The following is a 15,670-nucleotide window of genomic DNA, read 5'->3' as shown; positions in this document are numbered from 1 at the left end:
ACTCCGATGCTAATCTGGCAGAGAAATCTAAAAGCTAATCTAGATGCTAATTCCACATTCCTACGTCTCCTTCCTCCGCTAGCATAGCAGGCACGTGGATAGACGCGCTAATAACAGCTTTGTTGTATACATTTCCCAATTCTTGGAGCTCCTCAGGAAATGGGACAGTGGGGAGGGTGCAACACAAGAAGAGGGGCAGTTAGCAGGGGTAGCTGTGCTTCCTGGTCCCAGGAGCGCACTAACATGGTTCTTAAAGCTAACGTCTAATGATTTTTTTGAGCATCACAGACAAGAATTTCAACACGACTGCAATCCTGTCTGCTCCACAAAGATCTACCCTCTGAGGGCAGATGTTCTGGAAGTTCACAAGTGCCCCACTAACAGCTTCCTGTTGTTATGAGAGGAAAAAAAATAGTGTTGAATTGTTCCTTTCCGGTGTACACAGAGTTCAGGGTGAGATGGAGGAGTTCTCCTTTAAGTGTGTGTGTGTGTGTGTGTGTGTGTGGACTGATTCGAGGAGTGAATTTTATAAACGAGAAAACGAGGCAGAATGCAGATTCAGGGGATGGAGATAAAGCAGGAATAAAGAGAATAGAGAGAAAGAGAATCGGGGTGAAAGGTTTTACTGGATAACTAACAGAGAGATAGAGAGAAAGTGAGAGGGAGAGAGGGAGAAAGGGAGAAAGAGAGAGAAACAGAACGACAGAGCGTGTGAGAGAGAGAGAGAGAGAGAGAGAGAGAGAGAAACAGAACGATAGAGAGAGAGAGAGAGAGGGGAAGATAGAGAGAAAGTGAGAGGGAGAGAGGGAGAAAGAGAGAGAGAGAGAGAGAGAGAGAGAGAGAGAGAGAGAGAGAGAGAGAAACAGAATGACAGAGCGCGAGAGAGAGAGAGAGAGAGAGAAAGAGAGAGAGAGAGAGAGAGAGAAACAGAACGATAGAGAGAGAGAGAGGGGAAGATAGAGAGAAAGTGAGAGGGAAAGAGGGAGAAAGAGAGAGAGAGAGAGAGAGAGAGAGAGAGAAACAGAACGATAGAGCGAGAGAGAGAGAGAGAGAGATAGAGTGAGAGGGAGAGAGAGAGAGAGAGAGAGAGAGCGAAGATGTTCTACAGTAGAGTGTTCCTCTCACTCTGTCCCTCAGTACTGAACTCTCTCTTCCTGTCACAGAGAGCAGGAACAGCATGCAAAGGATTATGGGCTGAAGAGGAACACACTGGCACAATTTACAAATGCCCAGAGCACATTTCCACACGCTCAGAGGCCTAGTGGGACACTCGGTGTGGCACAATCCACACACACACACACACACACACACACCCACCCACACACACACACACACACACCCACCCACACATACACACACACCCACACACACACACACACAATTCCGTAATGTGTTTATACAGCATCACTGCGTGCCTGTGACTGCTGGGGACCAGCGAGAGAGAGAAACCAAACAGCTTCAGTTTCACAACATGGAGTAGTTTAACACACACACACACACAGCTTGTGTTACTATCCCTGACAGACACACATAGCAGCTCTCCTAACAGCCTAGATTTCAACACACACACACTCTCTCTCTCTCAGGTTTCTCTTCTGTTTCGTAAAAGTGTAAAAGCACAACAAATGCAACAGATTTTTATTTTTATTTTTTTTACGTCCGAGCGATACATCTGACACGGGAACGGGGACGCCGCAGAGGATTATGGGTAATCTGCCGAGACGCGTCACGTCGTCTGGTGGAAAAACTATAATGTCGAGGAGAATTTTTCCAGAGTGTTTTTTGGGAGTTTTCCCGCTGTGTTTTTTAATGCAGTGTTGGACCTGATGATAATGTTGTCATGGTGATGTGTGGAAAAAAAAATAGAGAGAGAGAGAGAGACAGAGGGAGAGATGGAGAGAAAGAGAGACAGAGAGAGAGAGAGAGAAAGAGACAGACAGAAATGGAGAGAGAGAGAGAGAGAGAGAGAGAGATAGAGAGAGAGATTGAAATACTCCAGTGCGTCCCTCTGACCGTACAGGCATGCAGAGCTCGCCTCGGTGCCACAGTGACCGTGACCTGTACCTGACTCGCTGGTCGATGACTCAGCCACTCCACACACACACACACACACACACACACACACACACAGAGGCTGTAAATGGAGCCTCTAAATCGCTGTAAAACTCGATCTGATCACTCTGGGCTCGTCTCCACACTCGGTCACCAAACACGCCCCAAACCACGGGCTCTGCCCCCACCCTCCCCCAACACGCCGTAACTACCGATTCACAAGCGTGAAAAAAACGCGAGAACATGAGAAAGAGACAGACGTCCTGGGAGAGACAGCGAGAGAGAAAAAAGGTGATAGAGCGGAGGATTCAGACGGAGATGTCCTCAGAACCCCGTGAAGGTTAACAGGACGGCGTGAATATTTCATCTGGGACTGTCCTGTCACATAAGACACGATGTATTTCGTCACTTTTCTTCACACACAGACACACACACACACACGGCTCATCTATCAGACTAACGCTTCTCATTATGAAAACAGCCTCCTCAGCTTTTCCCTTCAGTTTCCTCAAACTGCGCTTCACTTCCCTTTTCTTGTGCGGTTTTAAAAACCAGCGGCATCCAATAAAATAAAAAAGTCCCTCTATTCACACGTGAAGTCGATCTGAAGCACTTTCTAGGGCCGAGGCAATACGATGAACTATCACCATTCTTACCGATTTATTACGATATTTTATACCAATCATGATATACATTCTGATATTTTGCTAAAAAAACAAGTTATAAATAATGCAAATTTAAAATAAAATAAAATAAAATAAAATAAAATAAAATAAAATAAAATAAAATAAGCTGTTATAATTAAAACACTAATTAAAGTTAAAAAAAGTTATAAATAACGCACTAATTAAAATAAAATAAACTGTTATAAATAATGCACTAAATAAAATAAGAAAATAAAAGTTATAAATAATGCATTAATTCAAATAAAATAAACTATTAAAAATAATGCACTAAACAAAATTTTAAATATAACAGTTATGAATAATTCACTAATTAAAAAAAAAAAAAAAACTGGTAAAATTAAAAAAAAAATTAAATAAATTAAGCTGTTAAAATAAAAAAGGATATAAACAACGCACTAATTAAAATAAAATAAATAATATATAAATAATGCACTAATTAAAAATCTGAAAATATTAAGAGTTTTCACACTGAATAAATATTTACTTTATTTTATTTATAAATATTTAAGTTTATAAATATTCATCATTTTTAATGTATAAAAAATTCAGCACTAAAACAGATTCACATTAGCTGCTTCCAGACAGTCTGAAATTATTTCTAAAAAATTAAGAAATAAACAATAATAAAAATATATAAACAATATCACAATATCCCTGAAAAGCATGTTGTAATATAATTTATCAGGTGTTATTTTATCATATTGCTGTAATACGCTGGTATCACCCAGACCTAAACAACATCTGGGGTAGGATCAGTTTATTTCTCATCGTGAGAAAGTGTCACATGATTATGAGATAAAGGATCTCAGCAGTTTGAGAAGGACTCTCATCTCTGAGGATGTTTTTCTCACAACAAACTGAGCTGATGACCTCAAGCTGTGTGCTGCTGTGGAGCAAAAAAAACAAAAACCAAAACACTTTGATAATTGGCCTTTGACCGCACAGCCTTGCTCCCTGCAGTGCCTACACACACACACACACACACGCACACACACACGCACACACTCGCACACACACGCACACACACACACGCACACACACGCGCACACACGCGCACACACACATACCATTAACAAGTAGCTTGGGGCCTGCTGTGGTTTGTGGTTGAAGTTGAAGACTCAGTGGATTGGAGTGTGACAGAGAGAAAGAAAAAGAGATTTTCATATGGTATTACCCCCTTAGCCTTTTTGATCCTCTCTCTCTCTCTATCCTCTTTCTTTCTTTCTTTCTTTCTTTCTTTCTTTCTTTCTCCTCTCTTTCTTTATCTCTCTCTCTCTCTCTCTCTCTCCCTCTCTCTCTCCTCTCTTTCTTTATCTTTATCTTTATCTCTCTCTCTCTCACACACACACACACACACACACATACAAACAGAACAACTTCCTATAATCTTTCTCATGTTCCAACGGCACACAGCCTCCTGCATGCCAACATCACCCAAGCCACACCTGGACAATTAAACACACTCTCACACGCAAACACACACATGCAAACACACACACAAACAAACACACGCACACAAAAACACACGCACACAAAAACACATGCACACACACTCCTCCGACATCCAGAAATGGCAGGAGAAACAAGGAGGATAAAAGTCTTAAACTCCAGTTCCTACAATACCACTGTCATTACCCTACACTGGAGCTCATTAGCATATGCAAATGAGCAACGGCTTTAAACAGGATGATTAAACGGTCAGCTCTGCTGTCTGAGCGGCAAAAACAAACAAACAAAACATCTCAAACTGACCTAGATTCAGGTCAGATTCGATTTTCAGGCACGACCAATCAAATATTTTATGTTTATTTTATTTATTTTTATTTTTTGTGTCATTCGCATCATTCTTTTATAATAACCAATTATTAACACTAAAAAGAGGAGTAATTAGAGATTTATATATAAAATAAATATTATAATTATTTCTTGTTTTTACAAAAGATTCACAGAAGTCTATTGTTGGCTGATTCAAATTGTTATTTAAAAATGTCATAAAAATATTTATATTTGTTTTTGTTTTGTATTTATTTATTTATTTATTTATTTTCTAATTAGCACTATTTTTACAGTTATGTTATTTAATTAATACTTTATTTAATTAATTTATTTTTGTTTTGTTTTCTGTATTGTACCTGTATTGCTGGCAGTTTAAGGAGTATGTTCCTAACAGACATACCTAATATAGAACTAGATTGTGTGTATATAATATAAATAACAATAATAGTTATATAAGTAACATCAGAGAGCATATATATAATTTTATATACAATATAAAAAATTATATTATATATATAAAAAACATTAATAAATATATAATTTTTATTTATTTATTTACTTACTTATTTTCGTGTCTATCTATCTATCTATCTATCTATCTATCTATCTATCTATCTATCTATCTATCTATCTATTTTTGTGCTATCGCTCCACCCCTAACAGCAGCCTGCTCAGATCATCTATTAAACACCTGATCTAATTCTCCACACCTTACTCAGCTAACACACACTGAGGGTCATGTGACTCACTTTTAACCTCATCATCATCAGCATAAAGAGGACTGAGTCACACACACACACACACACTGCTACACACACACACACACACCCAGCTGAAGGTGATGAGAGTAATAAAAGTGTGTGAATGAGAGCTGCTCGGGAAGTGTTCAGGGCTTTCCTCTCTTCCTTCTGAGGAGATCAGAGGAGCCGAGGAGCTGACCTCCATGCTCCCGACTTCCTCTTTTTTTGTTTCCTTTCAGCGCTGAAGAGTTCTCTCGCTTCCTCTCAGAGACACCCAGAGAGAACGAAAAGAAAGCATGAGCGGTTCTGAGACGGTTTCGTGAAGTTCCTGAACTCAGGGACGGAGAGAACACGCTCGAAACGAAGACGACGGGAAGAGACGGGGTGTTTCATCTCACACGCACACGTGCGTGTGTTTCATCTCACACACACACATACACGTGTTTCATCTCACACACACATACACACGCGCCAGAGCACAAACGCAGCATTCCTGTCAAAGTGTCAGTGTGTGTGTGTAATTTTTGGGATCGCGTAATCACAGTTCTGACACAAAGAAACAGACTGTGTGTGTGTGTGTGTGTTTAATGAGAAGCCAGAGCGACCTCGCCTCAGTGAGCAATTCCACAACTCGTCTCACATACTGCCTCTCTCTCTCTCTCTCTCTCTCTCTCTCTCTCACACACACACACACAAACACACACAGACAAACACACACAGACAAACACACACACCCATTCTCTCTCTCTCTCTTTCACACACAAGCACACACACACATACAAACTCTCTCCCTTTCACACACCCACACACACACATATACCCACTCTCTCTCTTTCACACACACAACACATACAAACTCTCTCTCTCTCTCTCTCTCACACACACACACACACACACACAGTCTCTCTCTCGCTGGTACACACAGAAACGTTATCACACGCAAACGCCCTGGTTTCAGGTCACCCTGCCCTTGATTCTTGGCGGGAGTCACACAGAGTCTCACACAGTCCTCTCCATGGCTACCGTTCTCACGGAAACCAAATCATATGAGTTTAGGGTCAGTGCCCTCATCTCTCTCACACACACACGCACACACACACATGCACTCGGGTGACACGAAGGCTGTAAAATGCTCAGTTCCTAGTTACACACTGATATCGTTCGACATCAGGTTTACGTTTGTCCAGAGAGTTCACAGAGAGCTTCTGTGTTTCTGAAGGTTTAGCGCATGCTAACAAGCACAAAGCGAGCGAAACCAAAAGCTAACGGAAATACAAACATAACTTAATCACCAAACTAAACGATTTTCACGTCGTGTTTTTATATAAACGTTGTAGTTCGAAACTATATTACTGACTCCGAACGAGGCTAACGTAGCTAACATCTGAGTAGCTATGTGAGGTTAGCATCATCACACACTGACTTCAGCGAAAAAACACCGCCATCAACATCATCATCTTCATCAGCTGTGTTTCTGACTCAGCAGTTTTGGATTAAATCACTTTTTTTAATACACCTTTATTATACCCTGAGGTAAAAACCGTCCTTTGAGTCGAGCGTGCCACGATTCAGCTATCCTGTTAGCTGTTAACTTTAAGCTAGGTTAGCCTTGAAGCTAGTGAAGCAAACAGAAAACACATGCAGTTTTTATCTTCAGACTTCATCTGAGGTGAAAGCGTTTCAGCTAAATATCATTGTAATGTGGTGAAACGTGGAGAGCTGGTGCTACAATGCTATTAGCTAATCACAGCTATTGGTTAATCGGCTACGTTGCGGCAAAATGGAGACGTTTCCTCATGTTTTTCTCGTACAGAATACTGGAATAGGAGCCTAAATATACAATTCTCTCTCTCTCTCTCTCTCACACACAAACACACACACACATACACACACACATGCTAACACAAGCCTTTCCTGGAATTAGCTGCAATATTGACCAGGAACCAAACAAACAGCTGGCAACTGCAAACACCCACAAACAATGCAGCGCTTATCTACTGATTATGCCCCTTAGGGGTCCACAACACACACACACAGTAGGGGGGCTTGCTTGCTGTAAACACTTCACAGGTACTCGTGAGGTGTCAGAGGCGTAGTTAAGTGGTTAAGAGTGAAGGAGGAATTCACTGAAAGCCAAATGGCCGGCGAGGTAAAGACCCATTTCCATCACAAATCATCCGGAATGTTCTGAAGAAGCTGAGGTGTGTGTGTCACACTAACGCTCGTTCAGTAACAGTCTTTAACCCTACACGTACTTAAACACACACACACACACCTATGCGCATACATACAAACATATACACACACACACATCTATAAACATACATAAACACACACACCTACAAAAACATACATCAACACACCTACAACATACACACACCCACACACGCAAACAAACATACATACAAATCAACACACACACACACACATACACCTATGCATATGCACACACCTACAAACATACACACACACACACACCTACATAAACATAAAAACCAACACATATACAAACACACACATCTACACACATACCCCTACAAACATACACATCTACACACACCTACACACATACCACCATAAACAGACACATCTACACACATACTCAACTACACACACATTTACACTAATAAATACACACACACACACACACACACCCCCATACAAACACACACGCACACACACTCTTATTAAGTTGAAGAGAGAGTGAAAAATAGAAGCTGGTGAGAGAAGAACTGTATCTAGCCGCTTTAACCAAAGTGAGAACAGGAACTAAGTCGTTTCACAAACGTTCCACAAGACTAAACAGATAAAAACTCACTCTTCTTCATAATAATAATAATAATAACAAATCAGTTAAGAGTTGTTGGACCTGTTGGACGGTCAGTGTGATCGGTCAGATCAGGTATCGTGATACAGAATAGACTCTAATGTATCACACACCCCTGACTCGATACACGACCAACAATATAGCCCTGTTGGTCAGGGAAAGTTTTCCACACTGTGTGGTGAGCTAGTTAATCCATAAGTAAGTGTGTGTGTGTGTGTGTGTGTGTGTGTGAAAGAGAGCGTGATTGAGAGAGGCATGTGTTCGCCTTCCTACACTTGGGACAGAATTTGCATGAACTCATTGAATGGCTGAATGTGTGCATGTGTGAGTGTGTGTGTGTGTGTGTGTGGGCACATGTGCGTGTGTGAGCCTCATTTATCCACATGCCACTGACCCTCACACACACACACACAAGCATACACACACACAGCTGTGTCAATGACATACTGTCCATGTGAGGCTCTCTCTGTTTGAGAATCGTCACAGTGACTCTGTGTGTGTGTGTGTGTGTGTGTGAGAGCGAGAGTGAGAGAGAGAGACAGAGAGAATGAGAGAGGGAGAGAAACAGGTCATTCAACTACTTCACTTCCCGTGTCGTGTCAGGGCCGCCAGCATCAGGCGAGCACGGAGGGAACAGACAACACACACACACACACACAGACACACAAACAAAATCTAGTCTAAACTTCCTGTCAGTCATCACACACACGTTTTCTCCTGTTTAAAGCAAACACACTCTCACACACACACACACAATGATGCTTTATACTCTGCCTCAGTGTGTTCTACGTCATATTTGGACGGGTCTTGATCATGTGTGTTTCGGTCCTACGGACATTCTACCTGCTTCCACACACCTGCTGCTGCATCTCATCAATGATACCACCAAAAAATACCACAATATCGCTAATCACATACGAATTGTACGTTTCTGAGGTATAGCTGAAGTACACAAAGTGTAAATGATGCCACTCAAATTAATTAATTAATTAATTAATTAATTAATACTATAACTGTTGTATTAAAATAATAGATGTGTGGTTCTGACACGGCAAAAATACCTAGATAATAAAAGAAATTAAATATCCCCCTCACGATACCTGATACACTCTGGTATCACTCAATAACGACAACAAAAATAAAATGAATACAGAAACTGAAACAGCCGGTGCAAAAATATTGTTTTCTAACCGTTCACTCAGTTCCTCATTACTGTAAGAGAGAGAGAGAGACACCTGACATACACATAATGATCATACACCATAAAATAAATCATTATAACCAAATCAAAAGTTTTTATTAAACTGAATGCTTCTCTCAGTTCAGATCCTATGGGTCAGTAACATTGTCATGATTTTTATTTTTATTATTTTTATTTTAGTTCTGTGTAACTGACCAGCAGGTTATTGCTCTATTAACTAAACTCTTATACTACATATTTTATATCGTGAAAATATCATGTGTCGTTATACAGTTTTGAGAGAAAGAGAGAGAGAGAGAGATAAATATAGAGAAGGAGAGGAAGAGAGAGAGGCAAAGGAAAGGGAGAGAAATACAGAGGGGGGGGGCAGAGAAAAGAGAGACAAATATAGAGAAAGGGAGGGGGGCAGAGTAAAGAGAGAGAAATCTAGAGAAAGATATATATATATATATATATATATACATAGAGAGAGAGAGAGAGAGAGGGGTGGGGGCAGAGTTTTTTTGGAAGTTCTGCATGTCTGAATCTTTATTAAAACACACTTTATTGAATTAAAGTGATCTATTTATTAATAAACGAATAAATGAGCTTTTTAAGTCAACTCCTAGTTACTTTTAACGTTATAAAGTTCTGCACTTGCGTTATAGCAGCTACAAACATCTTTCCAACGTTACTATGGAAACAGCGTGGCGTATCACGATCGCGCACCTTCTGACCAATCAGAATGGAGAATTATGTACGCTACAAGTTCACGGCGAGGTTTGGTGAAAGCCACGCGCTCTCGGTATCTGCAAAGTCATAATGATAAGCCTGGGGAAAAAAAACTAGCCAAAAGTCCCACGCACAAGGAGAAAGGTTCTGTGTGGAACAGAAAAAAATGCTGGTTGTTCTTGTTCCAAAGAGTGCTTTAGAAAGCTAACACACACACACACACACACACACACACAACACACAGAAACAACACATGATGGTTGTTTAAACCTGACGCACGAGATGCGCTCCACAGGTCAGTGCTGATACAGTGGACGCTCGTGATTTAGAACACAGCCAGAAAGCAGACTTGAAATGAAGCTGGACTTACAGGAATTTAAGCTGGACTTTCTCATTGTCCGGGTTGCAGTAGAGTCTCTCCAGCTGTTCCTGCGCGTCCTCGGCTACACTCTGCCACACGCGCGTGTCCGCACGCCGGATCTGCCAGTGGTAGGGCAACGCGGTGTGGTGGCGCGGGCACTCGCTCCCGCACAGGCACGCGCCGCGCAAGAAATCCACGCAGATGTGCACGGCGTCGTCCTGGCGCGTGTGATACTGCAGCTGCATGAGCAGCTCGAACACTAGATCCAAAGAGGCCTCGTCGCTTTTGTCGCGGAAAAGCTCCCCGTTGCCGACGCACGCGACGGCGGACGACTCCGCGCCGTTCGCCGCCTTCTCCGCCGCCTCGAGTCCGCTGCGCTGCGCCGCCACCACTGCCGCCGCCGTCGTCGTCCCAGGGTCGCGCGAAGACGCGTCGCTGGAGTCTCTCGTCGCGCCGGTCGTTTTCTGCTCGCCGGCCGCGAGCTGCTCCTCCGCCGTCGCGTCGGCGCGCGCCTCCTCCGCCACGGCCGCGGCGCACATCAGACTCTGCTGCGCGGAGGCCGGCGGCGGGTTCCGCGGCACGAAAATGCCATCTCCGGCCACAAGGTCGTCCGAGCCGAGTATCGTGCTCAGAATAGGGTCCTCTAAAGCCCGTAGGCACTTGTGGTCCAGTTTCCTTTGCGCGTGCTTCTTCTTGAAATAGGGTTTCACTAACGGGATCTTGTCCACGAGCCCGAGCCGGCGATCCGCAAACTCCCCGTCCCCCATGGCCAGGCTTCCCAATACTTTTGCTCCACTCTCATCGGCTTCCGGCATCATGCCTAAACTTTTCTCCATGGATTCTAAAAACACACACATACACAAACACTATAAGAAGAAAAGAAACACAAATATATAGTCAAGTCATTCTGATAAGACGCTGCACGCGCTGGATATTAGTCATACATTTTCAGCACGCGTGATCATGAGGTTCGGTTCAACAGGTCAGGTGTGATTCATATCGGGTTTTATTTTAGGAGAGAACTTAAACCGAAAGGTAACCTAAACGGTGTCCCTGAAGTGAAACGGAAACAACGAGTCGGATCATAAGCACTTGGGCTTCATCTCATCCCCGGTGCACGGTCAGCTCTGAGGGAAGACCACACCGGGCTGCTGCGCTGCGAGCGTCAGGAACGACCAGCTGAGTCTTCCCACCCTGTTTCAGGACGGAGCCTGATATAATCACCGCCGATGTAAACGCTGCTCTCAGGGGGAGGAGGACGTGTCGTGTGCTGTGGGTTTGATTCAGATCTCTTGGCTCTGGAGCGCACTCTGCCTACGTGCCGGTGGTGAAAGGCTTCTCGAGCGACTCCGCACGTAGCACGTACTGGCTTCCGTTAAACAACAATCATCCGCCTAGCGCGAGCTCGCCCGGGCAAAAAAACACCCCAAATATTAAAGTGTCATATCCACTTTATGGGGAACCGATCGTTTCCTTTCACACAGCCTTGAGTCATAGGCGAGAGGGTGCGCGCGCGCGCGCGGCTCGGTGGCTCTGCCCGTACCTGTGAATAGCCTGCGGTCCTCCGGTTTCTCCCACGGCGCCGTCCGCTCAAGTCGTACTCCCGTTCGAGCATGAGCGTGTCAGCGACGTGTCCGCGAACCAGGAGGAGAAGAAGAGGACAGCGCGCGACGAAAGCGCTCGCGCATGGACCGAACCTTCCGTTTCTTCCCCCGCAGCCACGACTCGTATTGCTCGCGAGGACGAAACGCACATCTATCACGGAGCGCTGTACCGTCAGTGCGCTCGCTCTCTCTCTCTCTGTCTCTCTCTCTCCCCTCTCTCTCGCGAGTTCAGTGGGCGGGGCTTGTGAGAGCACCGGGAGCAAAGAGAAGCAAAAAAAGACCAGGAAGTTGAGCGCCTCACTCGCGCGTGCGAGTTTGACTCACCCTACCAGTTTTTTTTGCACTTATAAACATTTTTTAAGAGCAAATCTAATAGTTTTAATCAGAAAAAAAGTCGTGCATGTAAATAACCCTGTGTTGTTGTTGTTGTTGTTTTTTTTTACAGACATAAACATGCCTCTCAAGTTAAACCATTCACCCAAACTCAGCGCGAGACCTCTTTTTTTTCATGTGGGACATGGGTGCGTACGTGTGTGAGAGCAATGGAAGAATGGAGGCTTTAAAGGAAGCTCTCTCCACGCGAGGACCTGTGCCTCGTTAACTTAGACCGCCAGCCGATTATGTAGGTAGCGCGTGACACCTTCCGGTAAAGCTGCAGAGAACCGGAGGAGAATGTGAAGGAAAGGGACTTTCACGTGCGCTTAAAAAAAACAACAAAACAAAACAAACAAAAAACTAAAACAAAAACAGTCGAAATGACCGCGGGGTCTCTCACACACCTGCACGCGCTCTGGGAGAGAGAGAGAGAGACAGCTACAGTATATTAAAATAGCATACATGTGTAATAAAAAGCACCTAACTATGTTATAAACGGTTCGTGTAAGACTTTTATAACACTTTAATAAAAGGTATGAAATTTCTATAAAACCCGTAAACTCACGTGTTTAATGAAACCCTGAATCTTTTCGAGTGTTGAATTACTTTTGTATTTGATGTTCAGCCAATTCTGGTCACAGCCCCCCAAAATCACACAATCACATGACTTTCCTATTTGGAAAAAAAATAAAGCTAAAGCTATTAGGTACCCTGTCAAACAGAATTACGGTCATCTCCAAAATTATTGGCACCTGCTCTGAAATCAAGCAGCGAAGACAGTTGTAGAGGATCTTGGACTTTCCTTGGTGGATGAAGTCAAATTTGTGTCCATTCCTGCATCGATTTTCCTCGTAGGAAAATACGTATGAACGTTAACTTCCTGGTTAATATATCCTGTACTCTCTGCAATAAAGTCCAATTCTTAGTCTCTTTATCTCATCTACCTTTATATAGATAGTAAGGTGCGTATAAAATACTTTATATACATATGAAGTACATTTTATACATTATATATACATTGTGATAGAAAAATATCGGTGAGAATCAAGGGGAAGGTGTACAAGACAGTGGTGAGACCGGCCATGCTGTATGGTTTCGAGGCAGTGTCACTGAGGAAGAGACAGGAGTCAGAGCTGGAGGTAGCAGGGCTGAAGATGTTGAGGTTCTCTTTGGGAGTGACACGGTTGGACAGGATTAGGAACGAGTACATCAGAGGGACAGCTCATGTTGAACGTTAGGGAGAGGCCAGATTAAGATGGTTTGGACATGTTCAGAGGAGGGAGAGTGAGTATATTGGTAGGAGAATGTTGGACATGGAGCTGCCAGGCAGGAGGCAAAGAGGAAGGACAAAGAGGAGGTATATGGATGGAATAAATGAGGATATGGAGCTAGTGGGTATAAGTGTTGAGGATGCAGAAGATAGGGATAGGTGGAGAGCAAAAAAAGCAGAAATACATTATATACATATAAAGTACATTATATACATCAGATCATCTTCTTTAGTCCATATATTTTGATGAAAGATAGAAAAGCAAACAAACAAACAAACATTCCTTAACATGGAAACATTCTTATTAGGGTGCCAATACTTTTGCATGAAGGTTCTATACAGCTTTCCTTTACATTTGGTTCGGTGTTTTATTTCCATTGACTGGTGAATGTTCAGTATGACATTTACAGCGAATTAACACAAAAGGGGAAATATGCGAAAGACGTTTCAACTTTTCCCCTGGATCACAAGGCCAAAGGAAGAGCGCTGGTGCGTGGATGGACGTGTCTGTGCGTGTCCTCTTCCATCAAACCTGAAACCTGGAATGAAACGGAGTGACGTCGGTGCATTCCCATGAGCACACAATGAGCGCTGAACACAATGCAAGAGCCACTCTGGGAACAGAAACATCAGTTTACTGACTGAGATATACGCTTAAAACCCGTCAGTACAACTGTAATCACACACACAGGACAACTTACTTTACTTTTCCATAAAACACAAGGTTACCTGGTTATGTATCCAAGCATTTATTATAACAACTTTAAGAGCCCTATTTGGACGTGATTAGTTTTACACACAGAGAGATATGATGATGATCCTTTCATGTAATATATATCGCCCCTAGTAGGCTAGAGAAAAACTGAAATCCTTCTGAAACACTACAAACTCTTAAAGTCCTGAGGGTCTACTTTCATCTGAGATTCATATTAACCTCCACTGTGGAGACACAACAATCATCAGACCTCAGTGGAGGACCATCAGATTTGGGTTCATTCACTAATTTGATTCGGTTCCTTTCAAGGTTCCTCCTAATTTTGTGCCTCGTAAACAAACCGCTTCTGTCTGGCTTAAAGGACGTCTGGGGGATTTGACCCTCTGACCTGCTTTATATCGAGTAGCTGACTGCTTATAACCAGACATACACAAGTGCTGGCTGAAGAGAGCTTATGTTTAGACCCCCAGAGCTTTCTGGGATCTCGGTAAAAGAAAAGAAGGAGAAACGGGGGGAGGATGAAGAGGTTGTGGCCCCGAGTCGTCGTTTGGGTCAAAAGAGAGAGGTCAGCCCAAACAAAGAGCCTCCTATTGTGATGTTACCCAAAGAAGACAGGAAGACGGAAACAATGGCGTGTTCTTGCGGCGCTCCACCCCCACACCCCCTCCCTTTGGGCTCATCTACAAGCGGGGGCAAAATCACCCAGTGGGCGAAGCTCGGATCAAAGCTGCGCCTCTTTCTCAGGGCCACCAAAGATGCAGGGAAACGAAGGTCAAAGGTCGGGCAAAACATTTGGAAAAGCCAAAGTCATCTTTCTCTCCCTTGACCACAGGACGGCCCTTCAGAACAAACACAAGGTTCAGATCCGCCTCCCTTCAGGAGCTTCACCTCATTTACGTAACAGCATGACTCATCCCCGGCTTCTGCTTCGTCACTGGGAAAACAAAAGGCAAACTGATAGCGTGCCTCAAGCCCAACCCTTCAGGGAGCAGCTGGCTTGTAGATTCATCTATAAACTAAGACTTATAAGAAGTAAAACACTCAGAGTCACGCTGTTATGGGAAAATAATCAATAATCGATCGTCCACAGAGCGTTGCCATGGATACCGATTCCTGTAACAGCATGTCTTAATCCTCTGATACCTCAGCATTATAAACAAACACCTGGAACATTTTCGTCTATTTATAGTTGCTTCTAAGTATTTACTGCAATAAACTGCCGTTTCTTCATCAGGCTCAGTTTCTGTCTTGAGGGTTAACAAGTTAATAACGTCGCATATTAATATTTAAACTATTACAAAATGTGTTTAGATTGAGCATACAGCATTGGTACGAGTGAGATACGATCAAAA

The 15,670-nt window shown here is 43.2% G+C and overlaps 1 protein-coding gene across 3 annotated transcripts in view; it reads right to left on the bottom strand.

The window, feature by feature from the left end:
- Positions 1-12,165, bottom strand: part of tiparp (TCDD-inducible poly(ADP-ribose) polymerase) — a 27,754-nt gene extending 15,589 nt beyond the window's left edge. Inside the window, exons 1-2 of one of the 3 annotated variants that reach the window (XM_058387868.1) lie at positions 11,898-12,165; positions 10,364-11,195 (exon numbers count right to left, since the gene is read on the bottom strand). In XM_058387868.1, coding sequence (XP_058243851.1) covers positions 10,364-11,190 — 827 coding nt within the window. In that variant the 5' untranslated portion in view covers positions 11,191-11,195; positions 11,898-12,165. Of the gene's footprint in view, positions 1-10,363; positions 11,221-11,298; positions 11,854-11,897 lie in introns of those variants that run through there. The other 2 variants (XM_058387869.1, XM_058387867.1) reach the window with 2 other exon arrangements.
- Positions 12,166-15,670: the final 3,505 nt, after the last annotated feature.

The sequence above is a fragment of the Hemibagrus wyckioides genome, linkage group LG04 (assembly GCF_019097595.1).
Source record: "Hemibagrus wyckioides isolate EC202008001 linkage group LG04, SWU_Hwy_1.0, whole genome shotgun sequence".
Classification (NCBI taxonomy): Eukaryota; Metazoa; Chordata; class Actinopteri; order Siluriformes; family Bagridae; genus Hemibagrus; species Hemibagrus wyckioides.
This window is presented reverse-complemented; position numbering and strand designations above follow the sequence as displayed.